At 33.4% G+C, this 19620-nt stretch overlaps 1 protein-coding gene across 1 annotated transcript in view; it reads right to left on the bottom strand.

Annotated features, from left to right (window-relative positions):
• The window catches only part of side-II (sidestep II transmembrane protein), a 196492-nt gene that overhangs the window by 116432 nt on the left and 60440 nt on the right, over positions 1-19620 (bottom strand). Inside the window, exons 4-6 of the mRNA XM_077438740.1 lie at positions 18383-18493; positions 12481-12684; positions 9858-10003 (exon numbers count right to left, since the gene is read on the bottom strand). Of these exons, the coding sequence (XP_077294866.1) occupies positions 9858-10003; positions 12481-12684; positions 18383-18493 (461 nt within the window). The remainder of the gene's footprint in view (positions 1-9857; positions 10004-12480; positions 12685-18382; positions 18494-19620) is intronic.

The following is a 19620-nucleotide window of genomic DNA, read 5'->3' as shown; positions in this document are numbered from 1 at the left end:
TAGTTTAATTTCTACTTCTATTTATGTTTTTCTGTTATGTTATTATGTTTTCATGTTTTTGTTTCGAAAAGCAACATAGTTTAATTAGTTATTAAGTACATACATATATAGTTTTAATTTTGACTGCCATTTATGTTTTTTTGCGACTATATTTGTAAAAATTTATGGTAATTCAGGTCTGTTTGTTTATGTATGTTTATTAAACAATTGTATGTGACTGTTCTTACCTAAATAAATAAACTAATAAAAAATAAAAAAAGGAATTGATGCATACATTAAAATAAAGTTATATGTTATATGTAAAATTAGTGTAAGGTAATTTATAGGAACGCGCACGTATTAATAGTAAAATTTTGAGTGCGTGCATTACGCGCTCGCCGATCCAACCCGTTTATCCATTTGAATTGATGAATGAATGTGTGTGTGTGTATGTCTTCGTGGATGTGTGTATGTGTGTACGCTCCCGTCGCTGACGTCAACCATCGCTCGGCCTGACGTCACACATGTCAGACGCTTCACACCCCCCCCCCGCTTCCCCACTACCCCGCTTCCCCGCATCTCCTCGACATGACTGGTTGAACCGTCTGTTACATATCCCCAAACATGCACAGAGTTTTTTCCGATTTGAAGTATGCTTCACCCCCCGACCCCATGACTTCCGACAAGTGTCCTCATTGACAAGTAGGCAGCTTTCTTTCGGACGCCTGTGCACTCAGTTGTCACACACCAGAGGCAATACTTCGAGTCACGATATATTGCGATTCACTTTGTGTTTCGCGATTATTTGCGGAGCGTGCTCCGAGACGGTCCTATTTCTGCCTCCTACTACCCCGACTTCTTCCTGTTCGTTCCCTTCCCACCTCGGTGCACGTGAAAACGGAAAATGGTTCTCGTACAGAGGGGAAAAAAGCTTATTATTCGGGGAACGAGCGACTTCAAAGTTTGCCAACTCATAAAGCGCAAAACGCTCCGTTGGATATTGTGTACCGTGAATTTTATACAAAGTGCGATATACTTACGATATATTATATTATATAAGCGCGAGCGCGCGAGCGATCAAATCTGCCAACTTTCCGTATTATTATTAAATTTTATACTATTATACGCGTGGATCGAGTGTAACTTACCCGCGCCATGTACGTCAAAACTTCGACAGCTCTTAGCAAAAATGTATATAAATAAACCGATTCGAAACTGTATTATATTGCATTTTATCCAAATACAGCGTTTGTTTAAATAGCATTAAAATTTATGCAATCTATCAAAGATCGACTAACTCAATTCACACTAAACAGAACGTACATATGTATGTCAGTACATAGTCACGTAATATCATCGAGGTTAATAGAATTTACATATGAAGTTGTTTCAGTACTAAGCATTTCACTATAAAACTTTTGAACGACACTCGAAATATGAAACTGAAAATTATATAAATTTCCATTATTTTATTCAGTTTGTCCATTATAAATATTTATGTTCCATAAATGATTTAATTTTAATTACTACTCTTCTTTTTAAATATGATTTAGGTACGGAAAATAATTTTAATAATGACTGAACCCGAAAAAATATGTAGAAAAGTGACTTAAATTAGCATATATATGTAAATAAATAAAATTAGCATACATATATAAATTCAAGAAGCAACAAATAAATATAAAACAAATATAATTTTCATTCCTGACGACATAAATAAAAGTGCAATTCTTATCGTCCATATAAATAAATGTATAGTTAATATAAAAATTAAATAAAGTTATTATAATGGAAGTTAGATACATTTAAATTATGTAAAATTGAAAAGATTCATCAATTTAATTTTTTTGAAAGTTTCATTAATTGAAATAAGATTCAAAAAATGTGTTCCCTCGTAGCTTGGAAAATTTCTCTTAACTTTTGTGGTAACATGTAAATATAATATACGATAGTTTTTTCTGATTAGTCTAACCATCGAGAGTATTTTTTTCAAATCTATAACTTTACAAACTAATCTTTTTTATACAATATAAAAGAAAACTAAACAAATTTAATAATAGTTGGTAACAGCTGCAACAATATACTGCTATTAAATTGTACGAGTTTACTTTTAAATTTATATAAAAAAATATACATACATATTTGGAGATGTAAAAAAAATGTCTTGAAAGTTAGGCCCATTCAACAGAACAACGTACACCCGTGAACAGAGCCGTGCGAAGAGAGAGGCGAAAGGGGCGAAAGAAGAGGGTGCCAAAATCATCGACATGAATGCGAACGTTAAACAAATTTTAGTGAAATAATAATCACAAATACATTATCAAAATGTAGACCACTTAAAGTCCTTCGATTAATCGATAGATTTCATTTGACATCAAACTACAAAAACATAAAGATAGCATATGGAGTTTTCTTGATTATTCCTTTCTTTCAAAGATCTTTCAGTAAACTTAAAATAGTCAATTTAAGATTTCCAATGTTTTAAGATTGATTGATTAATTTGCGTATACTTTCGATTGAAGGCAAGGCAACGCAATACTTAGATTTAAATATAATTATTGACAACTTTGCCTGTTTTAACACATTTTGGTTATCATATTCAAATTAATGTTTTCCTTTTCTTTTAATTTGTTTAATTTGTCATAGTTTACATATACTGTTTGTAATATTATTTTTTTTATTTTGAGGGAGTGAGGGGGCAAATTCAAGTTTTTACCCCGAGTGCAACTTTTTCAACGCACCGCTCTGTACGTGTGCATACATAAATCCAATGCAAATCAACATTAATGTCAAGGTACATACCGATTTCACAAACAAACACTCAACATATAACACGAATAAATTCAACCAAAGTTCACATTTAAAGTAACCACATGAACCGTAATTTTCCAAAATAAGCAATCATTTAAAAGAAACCTTAACAAGGCGATCGCTATCGTCGAGAGACGAACATCCTACGGACACGAACATCGCTTATTTCGAGAGAAATATCGCACACACCGAACTCCAAACCCAACACTTCGAATTGAAATAAAAATAAAAGACCCTTTTTACATTATCTGTGTGTATTTTTTTTTCAGTAGGTATAACGGCGAGAAGGGGAGGCGTGTACGAGCAGTGCCAAAACGTTTATCGTTGTCCGGGGCGCTTGCAGTGACAAATTGCGAGCGCGCGTCCAGGGGCGTGCGTGCCGGCAAGGGTCAGCAGAACACGGGCTCATCAGCCGCCCTGCCGCCCCCAACATAGACCCAATCAACCGAGCCCCTTTCCCCACGTCCCTGGTCCTCACATTGATCGCGTACGACGACAACGGCGCCGTAAAACCGGACGCCCCACCCCCTTTCGTACCGGTTTTACGCGCAAAATACACACGACCGGATTTCAGGTGACTCGCAGAATGGCACCTGCGAAATCCCGGTTTTATTCCGACGCCGTAAACGGACCGGACTCAACGCACGTACCCGTCCGATCGCAGGGATTCCCGGGAAATTTCTCGGTCCTCTCTCTCTTTCTCTCTGTCTAACGTTCTATGTGTTTCCACTAGTTCTGCATAGATGTGTGTTAGTCTAAATTGATTTACAATTCAACGCTATTCATCCTTTGACTAATGTTGAATTTATATTCCTTTGTGGAATATTATCTGCGTGGTCGATTCTATTTTGAATTTCATACGTATCTTATTCCATTTAATTATTATCTACTATTGGTTTTATCCGGCTACGCTTGGTATTTGTCATACATATAAACAGCTTGAACATGGCTAATCTAATAGTTTTATTTTATATAAATGTATTTGAATATTCTTTATTAAATTTAACGTCACGGATTCTACTACCCAAAGCTTACATTCAACCATACAAAGTCGCTTTCTAAATTATATATTAGACTAGCTGAACCCGGCATGCGTTGCAATGCCACAATAAAAATAATAATGCACATAAAAACTATGGTTATTTTTAATAACTGTTTGCAAATAAAATATACAAGACTGTAGTGAAAATAATAAAATAGACGAATATTTATAAAAAATCAACACTAGTATTTTCATTTTCAGGTTGGGGCGTACGTTCGCCTAAACTACGAAGAAAGTTCGAGCTCCTTTGAACGAACAATATCTTCATTAAAATGATCGAAATTATATATCATTTATCAGAAAGTTCTTCCCAAGTACACACATAAATATCATTTAAATATATAAAATATATTATAAGTATATGTGAAAGTTTAATGTTGTTTAAAACTAATCTTCATAATTTTATTTTAATTTACACACATACTTACATATGCATATATAACAACCTAATAAATATTTTATTATAGAACTGAGAACTTTCATATACATAGGTGTAATATACTCATTTGAAATTCTCAAAAGTATTTTCAGTTCAAAACGTCACTTAACTTATACAATCACATTTAAAATACATACAATTGAAATTGAAATGTCGCGAGTAGTTTTTCATGTTATTGCCAGTCATTTTCATTTGATTGAAATGCACAATATGAAACCTTTCAATCATTCAAAATACGCTATATTTATCATACTCTATTTTTGAGGCCGATTTTTTTTTTATATAAAATAAGCATTGACCAATTCAATCCAATCACTTTTTCTAGTGAAATTGATATTTGATTAAAATTCGCCACTAGCAAACCAAATGAGTGTCTGAGAAACGACGACATTACTACAAACATGTATTATTATCTTGAATGGAAACGTAATATCAACGTTAAAAAGCACATACGTATCAATGTAGGTCACAGATCTATTATAAAACATTCGCTTACAATAATAATTCGTAATAAAATTCTCCGAATCGAAATCCATTACTTAAATGTCACCACGATATATTTCACGATTCAATAACTCTGAGAAAAGTCGCATTGAATTTCTCATAAGGATAAAGTACATCGAGATAATTAAAAGAGGATCTTCAGAGAGGAAACGGATGTATAGAAGTGGAAGACCCTTTAATAATACATACATATACCTTTATATTTATAATATACACACAATACAACGTCGAAAATAAATATTCTGCGTGTATACGTAGATGTAATAATTCTTTGAGGGGCGCTATGGTTTCATTCATTTAGCAAGGATGAGGATTTCTAAAAAGGGAGACGAGTTGAGAATCGAACCGGACCTCCTCATTTCTCGTCCAATTTTATTATTATTAATTTTTGATAAGTTGTGGACATTTGTTAATGAAGAAGCTGAAGAGAGGGAGCTCACCCGCCGTAATGAAATTATCCCCGGGGGCGAATGTCACTGATCAAGAGAGAGTGTAATCAGATGCCTCCGCTGTTATCAGTATTGTAACGAGCCTCGCTCTCTACTCTGAGGTGGGGAGGAGGATGGGTTGGTTTTTCCTCCTCCTTGGGTGATCGGAGGGGGTGGTTGGGCGGTGTATAAAGTGGGCGAAGAGTCTGAGATGCCGTTGGCGAATTTCTTCTTTTTGGTGCGGCGCGTCACCCGGGGCGCACAGTAATGGGATTTGACTGTTCGTCAGTGGGAAAAGTCCATAAATTTTGAAGAGCCACTAAAAGAAACCTTATTCGCTGTTTGGAATAGACAATCAAAGATTCACCCCTTTTTACGTTCTTTTTTTTTCTTCCTTTCCCTACATACTACATATATATATATATATATATATATATATATATATATATATATATATATATATATATATATATATATATATATATATATATATATATATATATACGTTCGTACGCATCGAAGTATGTATGTACATATGTACACGTACAGTGTCTCGTAAAAGAAATCACTATCGTGTGTATGTACGAAGAATGGATTCGTTCGAATTGTGTAGATTGGCTGTTCGGAATCGGAAGTGAGTTAAGTCTTTTCAGAATTGATGTGAAGAATATGACTTCGCGCGTAAAATTCTGTATTGTTTCCATGCAAAATTATCTACATATGTATGTCCATACGTATTTATTATGAACTACATAGCAGAACCAATGCATGCAATAAGGCATGCAATTCCTGTTCCCGTTCCCGTTTCAAGTGATGGTTGGAGCTATACTAACGTTTCTTCAACGTCGCGTCGTCTTAAACCAAGTGGTAACGTGGTTACCGACGAATTCATTTCCTTGACTACACAATGGCGCTTCAAACTTTCGCGTCGGTAAAATTGTAATTACGAATATTATTATTAATAGGTTTTTTCACATTAAGCTTCAAGAACATACATACAACAAATCCAAAAAGTTCCATCGTAATCGGTTGAGTGGTTTAGGAGCCTATACGAGAAAGACAAACAGACAGACGAACAGACAGACAAACAGACAGACAAACAGACAGACAAACAGACACACAAACAGACAGACAAACAGACAGACAAACAGACAGACAAACAGACAGACAAATAGACAGACAAACAGACAGACAAACAGACAGACAAACAGACAGACAAACAGACAGACAAACAGACAGACAAACAGACAGACAAACAGACAGACAAACAGACAGACAAACAGACAGACAAATAGACAGACAAACAGACAGACAAACAGACAGACAAACAGACAGACAAACAGACAGACATTCAATTTTATATACATACTAGCTGAACCCGGCATGCGTTGCAATGACACAATAATACGTGCAATTCCCGTTCCCGTTCTCTTTCCCGTTCTCATTCCCGTTCTCGTTCCCGTTCTACAGACATTCAATTTTATATATAGGTATAGATATATTTGTTGACGTTGGTTTGTGGTACAGCCCTGAATGGTCAGTACATTCGAGTGCGAGGTAGGCGTCAAAATGTCACTGAACTAACACAGTGAAACTAAAAAACTTAAAATTTTAACTAAGAGCCATTCAAAAGATACTGCCTCAGATCTAGGTGACTTGCAAGCAGCTTGATCGGCGACTTAGTTGCGCGACCAGATCAAATGTATGCAGCTGTATGGAGCACGCCACACCAGACAACTTACTGGTTGCCTAAGCAATAAAATCCACTGACGAATCAGTTTCCAAATTTTGGCCTGGTTTCAGTGATTGTATTGCTTGAGTGACTAGCACGATCCCTTAAAATATACACCGTTGTATTGAAGGGTACCACATAGTGACTTTATAGTGAAAAAAATGTGTACACGTGTGACTGATACGGACATTTTTCTTATAAAAAGCTTCAACAAGAGGCTAAAATGTTGAAACTAAAGAACCCATTAAAAAAATCACTCTAAAATAGATATTTAACTTAAGAATTAACAATAAATACACATTTCATTGAATGTACTACCTTTCAATCCATCATTTTCAAAAATTTTGCCCGTATTTGAGGACCTCTTAATACAATTTAGCAAATTTCATTAACGTATTTGGAATATAAAAGCTCGCTTTATACAATCCTCTTAAAAAATTGTGTATTAATTTAATATTAAAATAAAATAATTTAAGTTAAAAAGCACCAAAAATCAATCCCAGCAATTTAATAATGATTTTCCGAGTTATATTGGTACCAATGCATAGTTAAGTACACGCACTCGGGTCCCCCAAAGGTATTTAATAAATTTGAGACTTGGTTCATTGTTGAGCGAGAGCGGCTTTTTACATACGAATTAGGAGCATGTAAATTTTCAAAAAACTGAAGTATTTCAAACCATGGGTGGGTCGAATATGGTTTGGCTATTCGGAAAAGCTTGTGCGTGCTCGTAAAAATGTTTTAATCTAAAATTGAACTTCGCATGTGTTGAAAATGTATTTAAGAGATTTTTATCTCGAAAAACGTAAATTACACATTATACTACGTAAATAATGTTAGGAAATTTGTTCAGAAAATTATGTGTACTTAATAAAATATTATTTTATGCCATCATCTAATACGGCAATGTAATAGAAAGAAAATTATTATTATATGTGATATATGTACGTATGTATTATATGTGTGGGTATACACGAATGTGGTAGTAAAAATTTCACTGAGCGTATACTTATTTACTTTGAATGGAAAATCCCCCTTTGTTTATATGCGATATTGAATATTTAGGTTTCGGAGGCCGTATCTGACATATTTATACGCGAAAAGTTTTTCTACGGTTACGGTCCTCTTTTTCTTAAACTATTCGTGTACAGATGTTGCGCGCGCGAGTCGAAGTTATCTTCAATAAAAGTTAGACATTACTTTTTTCATCAATATTATATCAAGCCCAAAACGTATTTCCAGTCCATAAAGCCGATGTGAATTCGTTCGGTGCAGAGATTGGCCGGTCCTCACTACTGGCACATATTATATATGTATAGTATTCATATAGCACACACTCGTCTCTCACATATAATATCAATATATGCCATGTATTATTAAATACCTCAACATATACATATATATGTATGTATATTTATTAAACGTCTGTTTTTATTTTCGGGATTTATATACATACATAAATACATACATTCCATCATTTGAAATTGAATCGCTCCATCATTTACCTTTATATACAATTCTATTACTCTCAGCTTATTTATTTATATATACATAACTACTCCATTGTGAAATGATAAATATTCTCCAAGTCATTACTTTAACTAACCGTGTACGTATTTTTATTTTATTTTACTTTATTCAATCAATCAATCTATGTCAAATATAATTTTGAATTATGTATATAATTTGGTGTGATTCTATACGATTTATGGCGAATATATGTATATCTATATACTATAAAATATAATTAATATACATATATACTCGTCGTATTGGAACGATCTATAATGACACTCGTCATTATTGATATGCACTTTTCGTAACATTAAAATCTGACGGATAGAAATTTCACATAAAATTTATTAAAGGCGATGCGGGGTATATCTTCAATATACCCAATAATCGCCATAGTTTTTTATCAACTCAAAATAAAATAAAATTATATCGCACGCTTATATTACCATCATTAACCTATGCTTCACCTGTATGGTATAATACACCTTTCTTAGCTCCAAATAATACAAAATAAATCCCTAAAAATAATTTATAACACACCCATATATACTAACTTGAAAAAACTGCATGCTATAAATAATATTCCGTTAGTTACAGACATTACTATCAATATAACCAGTAGATTCTATGACAGAATCACTAATAACCATACTAACACACTTGTGAAGAATCTCGGTGATTACAACAAAATGTCTATACCCTTCAGGTATAACACACAGATTACCTTAACACAATCTGCTTTAGGTCATCGACTTTAGAGATTCTTTAATTAATATTATGTATTAGATGTATTATGAGCATTTATAAGAATTTTAAATAGGTTTTTAAGCTATTTTTCCTATTACGCTGTACATATTAACATTATAATAATATAATACTATGATTACTAATAATATAATACTATGACAGAATCACTAATAACCATACTAACACACTTGTGAAGAGTCTCGGTGATTACCACAAAATGTATTCACCCTTCAGGTATAAACACAGATTACCTAAACACAATCTGCTTTAGGTCGTCGACCTTAGAGAGTTATTAATTAATATTATGCATTTATATGAATTGTAAATTGGTTTTTGAGCTCTTTTTCCTATTATGCTGTATATTAACATCAAAATAATATAATACTATGATTACTAACAAAATTAAATTTAAATTGTAAAATAGAAAATGATCAGTAGGTCAGTAGCTATTAAAATAGATATAAGATGTATTGTGAACATAATTTAGTACGAATAAAAAGCATTTAAAAATCAAAATCAATAAAATATATTACATACACAGAAACAACTTATATAACAGTGATAGAAACCATCCGATATTGAATAGGGAACTTATGTAGTCTTATTTCAACAATGAAAATTATATTACATATTAAAGAAAAAACATACAAATTAGCTCACCTTTGCTCTTTTGAGTTGCCTTTTTCCTTTGTACCAAGTAATGATAGCGTTGGGACGAGAGCCTGCAGATTTGCACGTAACAGTATACCTCCTATCTGCCACTAGAGGACCGTTGATTTTGCTAATTTCCACTGTCAATGGTCTCACTGAAAAAAAAATCATACACAGCGTTTATTTTTTTCTGGAATTTTCATGTTTTCCTACACATGCATATACATATACTGTGTTTTAGTCGTGAGAAATTTATCCATGTGGGGAATCTAGATTTTTTGCGGGTTTTGGCTTCGGGTCGTGATACGGGGGCGTTAGATACGCCTGATGGACCGGTGCGTATATTTAATCGATTCGCACGCTTAAAGGATTCATTCGAAGGTCGCACCGGAAAAAGGGGAGTGTAACAAATGTGTAAATATTACATGGTGTCGGTAAACCACACGTGTACACCCTCCCCGACTAAAACCCCAGAAAATCAAGCGTCGCGAAAATGGCCTGAACAAAATATATGTAAATTATTTTTCCATTAAATAATAATCATTGTGAAATATTTATTAAATTACCCGTTTATATATATTTTTGTTATATGAAATAACATTTAAATATTAAATTGGTTAAACCAATTTAAATATTAAATTGGTACTTAATAATCAAATTAACATTTAATTATTAAATACCACTTGGTGGTACGCGGTTGATGGTTGTTGGTACGCGAAAAAAAATCAGTAATGGCGGACGTGCAATATTGAATGATCTACAATCATAAATAGATTTTTTTTAAATAATTAATAAACATTATTTTAACTAATCATAGTTGACGTCAATATGTACAGTCGATGATCGAAAATCTGGCAAGCGATACCGTTTAATAAAAGACTAATATAGAAATACATACATATGTATGTAGTTTGAATGCAGCTTCAAACTTTAGGGTATATTTCGCATGATTTGAACCAAATTTTAAACAACGTTCCTCGAAACAACTACAAAAATCTGATTCAATTTATATTGTAAGACGATTTAATTAAAAGAAAATATATTATATCTACTTTGTAATTTTGTATTTTTAATAAAAACATTTATCAGTGAGAGAATTATATTGAAATAGTGTGATAAATACATAAAAGACGTATCAAGTATGAAGTATGATAAATATATTAAACTTTGAGAATATTATAATTGTTTCTTCGTAAATAACTTTTTTTACACAAAATTTTTTAGAAAAACAGTTTCATTACGTCTACCCTGTCTTCACATTCCTTACCATGCAAATACTATATAATTACACTTGCAATAAGAAATTTCATGAAATACTACAATCATTTTTAAATAGTGGTACAATTTAGGGTAATTTTTTTTTTTTTTTTTTTATTTTTACATAGATACATATATATGTACCAGAAAGGCTTGACAGGAAGACCCCAATGCCCCTTCCTGGGCAATTAATTACAAACAATGCAGCATTTTATTATTACATAAATCACTGTATTTCCAGAAGCTGAAGAACACGAAATAACAGTTAATTAATTTATTAATTAAATAATTAATCCATTGAGACATCTATGGATTTTAAATATGTAAATAATTTTTACAAATTGAAAATACAATAAATACAGAAGATTTGAACAGGAAACATGATTTTTTTGCCAATTTTGAGGAACCGTTTCAACAATGATCAGATAAAATGGGGAAACTCTGATAAGAAACGATCGATTTGGAGTCACAAATACCCCCAAATCTAACCAGCAGTATAGCGGATTGAACCCACTGATCACTTGGTGCTAAGCATACACATTGATCTATAGAGCCATAGGGCCGGGCCGCACCGTGCGACTGGCGAGCGACATGGTTGAGGGCGCCCAGACCAATGCATGCAGGTAGATGGGACATGCCACACCCGTCAACTTGTTTGTCGCACACATTTCCATACATTTTTTCGTGTCGCGCAACTAGTCGTCCGACAAAGTTGCACGGTGTGGCCCGGCCCACAAAGCTGGCTCAATGGTAGCGTAATGTATTACCAAGTGGTACGCAAGTCAAAAAAGGTTGGGAACCGCTGCACTAGTCCAACGACGGCACGCCACTTCTAAATATGTACATGTATAGGTATATAAAAATTCATCAATATTTACACAGGTAAAATAGTACAACGTCCGTTTATATACATATGTATATATTATATGTAGAAAGCGAAAACGTCCAAGAAAACACCCTCGTATAATTTAGCAACGGTCACCACCCTGAGCTCACCCTTTCCCATTCGTGGACCATTTGATATTATATAACGTGGCGCTATTCGGAAAATACGGTTCCGTGTATATTAGATATTACGGCTACGCGGGGGAAAAATCTCAAAAGTGAATCACGACCAACACTAAACCGATTTCTCGTTCGAGAACGTGCAGAGACACCAACAAACACCAAACACACCACCACCATACATACCCAGACGACGAGTTTTTCCGGAAATCGCGTGCTAGTTCACCCTTCCCTCTCGCATCCCCAGAATCTATTGCAATATTGAATTTGTTAAGCGGATATTCTATTTTTGAACGAGAGATCTATGTATGTGGTATGTGTGTGTGTGTGTTCATAGGACAAGCCCGTCAATTGAATGCAAAATGCTCACGGTTGATGTTGAGGACAAAGGATGTCTCCCTCGGATCCACCAGGATGCTGTTGACTGCTTGGCAGGTGAAGATCGAGTTGAGATCCTGCCGACCGATCGCCGGCCATGACAGTCTATTTTCAATAACATCTCCAGTATTATGCTCGTACTCTTCGTCGACTAGCACTCCATTAACTAGCCATCTCACAGTTGGTTCTGGACGTCCTGCATTAGATAAAAACACTGTTTAATAATGCACAGTTTTATTTGAAACATATAATAATGATAAATATATATATATATATATATATATATATATATATATATATATATATATATATATATATATATATATATATATATATATATATATAAACGAACGCGATTTATGTGTGTTCTGCTATGTACTTCACTTATCAATGTAGTATAAGTACATATGTAATTCCCACAATAATGAAATTCACTTTCTCACATTCATATACGTGAGTAACAAGTCCATTAAAATTCATAAGTCAGATAAGACAGGAGTGCCGGACTTTGCCTAACCCAAAAGATAAAAATCATCTTTATAGATCACGATTCGATCACATAAGTTAGTCATCACCATCGAGACTCTGAGAGTGGTAGTCATTAACATAACCGACGGTCAGCACAGCAGCAGAACAAAGTGAACCAAAGTTAATTGGTGAAACAAAGTTCTACGTATGTATCTCATTTTAAATTCATCATCGTTACATAATTAAATCTGTAGTTTTCGAATATATCTACCAATAACATAAATTTAACGTTTTTATGATAATAAAGAAATCTTAGTTTATTAACCAAGTAATTAAAAAAATATATAAACTGCGTTTTGGAACATGATAGAGGGTATGTGGCGGACGTGTGGATAAGTATGGAGATTTAAAAAAATCAAATTTCAGAATGCCAGGAGTATACGATGTGGCGTAAAGGCCGATGCGACCTGAGACCTGAAGCGACCTGAGCGTCTGATATGTGCTCCTGATATTCATCGTCTGAGTTGGAACGGGTGGCGTTAGCGTCAGATGCGCGGGAGCGAGAACCAAAAATAAATTGGTTCCCCATACAGCGCCCGTTGTCCGTCACCTATTTATATACATATTTACCAACACATTGTTTTTATATATAGTATACGCGCCCACGCTTATAAAATACCTTACACAATGTTTATATATTACATACATATAACCTTATTTTAATTAATGTATCAATTCCTTTCCGAAGCCACCCGTTGAAATCAACGGGCACAATACTAGTTCAATATAATAGACGTACAAAAATACGTCGTATCTGTGAATATATGCAAAGAGAATACTGATGGTTTTTCCATTCAACATTTCATTGTTTGAAGAAGAATGCATTTGACCTATTTGTTTTGCTTGCAATCTCGCATGGTTATAAAACTTGAACGTTGAACACAAGATTTTATGTTAACATTCATGTAGAAAGCGTATAAATACATATGTTTGATTTCAATCAGAAGATCAAAAACAGAACCCATTAGTTTTTTTTTTAATATTGCAAATATCAAAAATGGGATGGATTGAGAGATGGATTTTTAGCACTTGCCAAGCTATCCAAAAAAAATCCGCTATTCACTATGCTGGACGCTAAGCGTCCAGTTTTAAATGTTTTTTTAAGTTGAAATAATAAAATTCGCAATATTAATTATTTTAATCTAATACATAATTTCGAAAGAGACTTTGTATGTATGTAATTATATTTGGTTGGGGGCATCGAAAACAAATCAATGTTTCTATGACGACGATATCGATATCGTTTTTCGATTCAAATAAATTTAATAATAAAAACAAATGACTGTTTACTATTAGATTGTTTAAGCTGTTTATATTATAAATACCGAGTGAAGCCAGGTAAAACCACTAGTTACCTATAAAAATCATTTTGTTTACTAAAACTTTAAACCACAAACTCTTATTGCATATATATACATATATGTATCAATTCTTTTGGAAAACAATAATTCAGGAATTCACACACAGTCAAAATGATAAATTATTTATTTTAAAATGATTTTAATGACCGATTAACCGCCATGCAATTTCCTTTCTCACAATTTGTTGATGTTTGTAAACAAATACCATTTTTGGTATTAATTTAGTATGCGGTCTTTTATTACCTTATAATTACCTAAAATCTACCTTAGAATCGAATTCGACTATTTTTTTATTTTATTTGTATCGTAGCAACGAAATGTTTATAACGATTTTTGTTTTTTCCTGTAGCCCCATAATGTTATCGAAACATTTCTATCAAAATATCGTCAGCAGATACATTTTTTTTAACCAAATCTTAAATGAATAGGGCCAACCTTAGCTTAACCTAACCTATCCTGACCCTTAAATAAATAGGTGTTGGCATCTAAGATATGTTTTTTTTTTGTGAAAATATTGATGATATAAAACTGAAAAAAAAGGCAGCCAACACCTATTTATTTAAGGGTCAGTATAGGTTAGGTTAAGTTAAGTTGGCCCTATTGATTTAAGATAAGGGTTTTAGGGTCGGTATTATTCAGTATCAGTATCACACGCGAGAACTGAGACAGTGAGACCGCTTATTAAAGTAAAAACGTGAAGGTAGATCGCATAATAAAGTAGATATGTGAAGGTAGACCGTATACTAAAGTATCACCCCATTGTTTAAGTGAAAATTTGTTTACTGCTTAAGATATTTCATACTTTCCAAAATATGAGAAAATATGAATCTTATTTATATATCCAAGTAAATGTAAACAAAATCATTTGCTAATACGTAGTATAAAAATTTCATTCTCAAGTCATATTGCAACATTCGTTACATATTATAAGTATGCAGAAATACATAAGTGTCATACTTTGCATAAAGATCCGTGACAAAAGTGTTATACATATAGAATATACAATGATATATCCGGGATGATATTGATCTCCTCATACATATATGTTTGTGATATAATACGATTTTATTGAAAGCTTCAGGATATTGCACAGCATCCGCTATTAGAGTTATAACTGGACATTGACAATACAAAACGATCGGAAAAATCGGCTTTAGAAAATTCTCCGGGCATCGGATAAAGCTATTTACAGCTGAAAGGGGGAGGGGGGTGAGAGCGAGAGCAGGAAGGGCCGGAGATGGGTCGGTGGCCGCGGGTTGGGTACGCCTGCCCCACCAAACACGTGTGATCGACCAATTTTCAATTTCCGATTTTCTCGCCTGCAATACTCACTCACTTACACATCTATGTATAAATTACAATGCGACGTGTTTTTTCGTTTCATTTATTTTCGAAATCGGAATTTTTATTTTCACACATTGAATGTTCCGATTGTTCCGGTTTTTCGTGCGCTATCTTTCAATCGCCTTATCGACTTTTTATGCCACATTTATCAATTCAATACTCCAATTTTATACATATGCATATCAGATGCACAAACAATTTTACATTATAAGGGTGACTTACTTTTACAAGACATTATATAAATGTATATGTATGTAAGTACAATGTTTTATGATAACGAATTCCTTTTTTTTTTTTTGTTCCATCTTATCGATTCCCGATAAATCATCAACAGTGATATCGCTGCTCTTCAGGTCATGTACGGGTACTACGGAATCATCACTCCATCCCCAAAATTGTGAATTGGGCTTCTGAATCTCTCACATTCAGAACACCAATTCGTGAGGCTTTTTCCGCTTTAAACGCCTGTGCTGGTGAGTTGTGTCCAGTAGCTGCAACGCTTCTATGGTAGGGTGACGGAGCAGTCTCAACTCGTGCCTCCCGGCGCATTCTCGGATGACTTCTTTTACTTTTTGGATTTTAAGATCCTTGTGGATCTCTTCATTTGTGACGAAGCGATATGCATCGGTGATAGTCCTCAGAAACTGATTTTGACATCTTTGCATTTCTTCGATGTTGGATGGCTTACTGCATCCCTACAGTTGTATGCCATATGTCCATATTGGCTTCACGATTGCCTGGTATATCAGTTTTTTGCAGTGTAAATCTAATTTGGAGTGTCTTCCTATTAGCCAGTGCATTTCTCTTTGTTTCATTCGAATGTGTTCTATTTTTTTTTTTATATAATGCCTCCACGTAAGCCTTGAGTCAAGATGCAGTCCTAAATATTTGGTTGACAAAGCTTGTGGAACTTGGATTCCGTTTATGAAAGTCTGAATGCTGATATTATTTCGTCGCAGTGAAAATGTGACGTCTTCCAAAAATTCCTTATTGAATACATTTTTATATGCCTATGCTTCACCTTTATGGAATAACGCCTCGAATGCTAACCTTTCCAAGCTCCAAATAATACAAGATAAATCCCTAAAAATAATTTATAATACACCCATATATACTAACTTGAAAAAACTACATCCCATATATAATATTTTGTTTGTTACAGACATTACTAACAAACTAACCAGTAGATTATATGGAAAAATCACTAATTACCATACTAACATACTTGTGAAGAGTCTCGGTGATTACAACAAAATGTCTATACCCTTCAGGTATAAACACAGATTACCTAAACACAATCTGCCTTAGGTCATCTTCTTTAGAGAGTCTTTGATTAATATTATGTATTAGATGTATTATGATTATTTATAAGAACTGTAAGTATATTTTAGAGCTCTTTTTCCTATTATGCTGTACATTAACATTAGTTTAATATAATACTATGATTACTAACAAAATTAAATTAAAATTGTAAAATAGAAAATGATCGGTAGCTATTAAAATAGATATAAGATGTATCGTGAACATAATTTAGTAATAAAAAGCATTTCAAAATCAAAATCAATAAAATATATTACATATACAGAAACAACTTATATAACAGTAAAAGAAACCATCCGATATTGAATAGGGAACTTATGTAGTCTTATTTCAAGAAAAGTAGACTTGCCATTCTCAATTATAACGGCTCATATGTAAAAATATAAGATTCTTTTTTTGAAAGATTCAAATATGTGATAAAGCCGTAAATTTAATTCATTTTCTTTATTTATTTTTCCGAAATCTCTTAAATATTCTTAGCACGCATTCATACGTACATATGTATATGTAAATAAAAGTCATTATGTATAATAAAATAAATTGATCTATTTTAAATGATGACTTGCAGACTGGTAAAGGCTGTCATAAAATTTATACGACTCTCTTGAACGTTTCCTTTTAAGGCTAAGTGCATCGCTCCAAAAACAAATTGAAATAATCCTATTTTAACTTTAAGCAAATTTCGCGCACGATCTCAAAGAGCGTTCTTAATTTTCTCCGAACGCAAATTCTAATACGGTTGAATTAAAAATTGACTATTCCTAGCGAACCACTTTCATGCATTCGCTTTTTCCAAAGGTACATTAGACATTATGCACGCTGAATAAATATACTTTTTATGTCATGTAATAAGAAATAACAATTTCGACAGCCAATACCTTCAAACCCTTTCTTCGTTTAACCCTTCGCTGCGCAATTTAAATAGTGCTTTCTCGTTTCGCAGATGCGTACACGAACCAATTTATTTTTTTTCCGTTCGATAACTCGCCCCTCGGTATAAAAACTCAATTATTTTTATCACTTAATAAATTTCGCGAAATGGCATCATTTAATTTCACACTCGAAAAACACTTATATTTGATGCCGCCGTTTATTTCCGTGTAGTTACACAAAATAATATCGTTCGTTCACAAAGAAAAAAAAAAGAAAGGAAAAATGTGTCCAATTTAAGACGAACGGAAATGACGGGTATAATTAAATGAAAAGCGAAATTCACATCTTAGAATTTTGAAACGACACCGTTATATAATGTTATAACATCTTCACCGGGGAGATAACCACCGAATGAGGCATGGCGAAGTATAAAAGGTGTTTCAGTTGGAAATAATATCAAACTTTTACCTCCCAAGACTCTACAGTTGAGAACTAAATTATCTCCTTCCAGCATAGGGCCTATTTGAGTCCCGTTGAGGGGCCCCCTCGAGTCCACGATCATCGGCCGCTCAGGAGGAACTATAAAGATAAAAGACACACGCATTTAAATTTCAAAGCGAACCAAATATACAAGTTTCTTTTGAGAAAGCCACAGAGCAGTCGCAAAATTATCACATGGAAAAAAAAGAGTCCGGAATGGCAACGGCAAGGGAAAGCCACAAAGAGTCGGGACGCATTCAATATTAAACCTTAAAGGTAATATTTTTTGCTCGACTTACCCTCCAGGGAGCAACTAATGTAAAGTGATAAATGAAAATACTACCTTCGATCCTGTGCCATACTAATTTCGAATAGTGGATACAACCGACTTTCGTAGGTTGCGGTCCACTGGGAAATGGGGCGTGCTAAAATGGCTTTCCCTTACAATTATGGCGAAAAAAATCTGTTTCGGACAATGTACACTTATTAATGATTATTTCTTATATATATATATATATATATATACTTACTTTAAGATGGAATCTAATTTCTAAATAAACATAAATATAAGCGAACTATTTAAAATTATTTGCTACATCCATCTTTGCTTTGCGAAATGGATGTTTTCGTGCACCACCAAATGGAAGTAAATCGGAGATCATTACATATATTTAAGAGATTAAAAATTTTATCTAAAGGTAAATTAAGGGTTAAATTATTATTTAATAATCAGCAAAATACACTAGTGGTTAGCATACATATAATATTCTGAATAGAATGGTCACGGGTTCAAATCCCACTGGTTTCCGCTGGCCAGACCATGGATTTATGACTCTAGGTCGATCGTTTCCTATCAGAGTTTGCCAATTTATCTGATTTTCATTGAAACTGATCCAAAAAATTGGCAACCTTGCCCATTTACTCGAAAAATCTTAAGTTTTCAGCAATCTCGAATTTCGCTGAATTGCATAAAATGCTACAAATTTGACCATAAATGTGTCTGTGGATGTTAATTGATATGTATTTACTGAATTTCGCTGAACTGTTTAAAATGCTGCAAATTTACAAATTTGACCATAGATGTCTCTGTGGATATTAATTAATATTTATTTATGTACTTTGTATAATACTAATAATATTTGTATCAAATGTACAATTTTTCTGGCCAGGAAGACGCATTGGGGCTACCTATTAGGCTTTCTGGTATAAATTAAAAGATAAAATAA

This window comes from Arctopsyche grandis, chromosome 9 (assembly GCF_051622035.1).
Source record: "Arctopsyche grandis isolate Sample6627 chromosome 9, ASM5162203v2, whole genome shotgun sequence".
NCBI lineage: Eukaryota > Metazoa > Arthropoda > Insecta > Trichoptera > Hydropsychidae > Arctopsyche > Arctopsyche grandis.
This window is presented reverse-complemented; position numbering and strand designations above follow the sequence as displayed.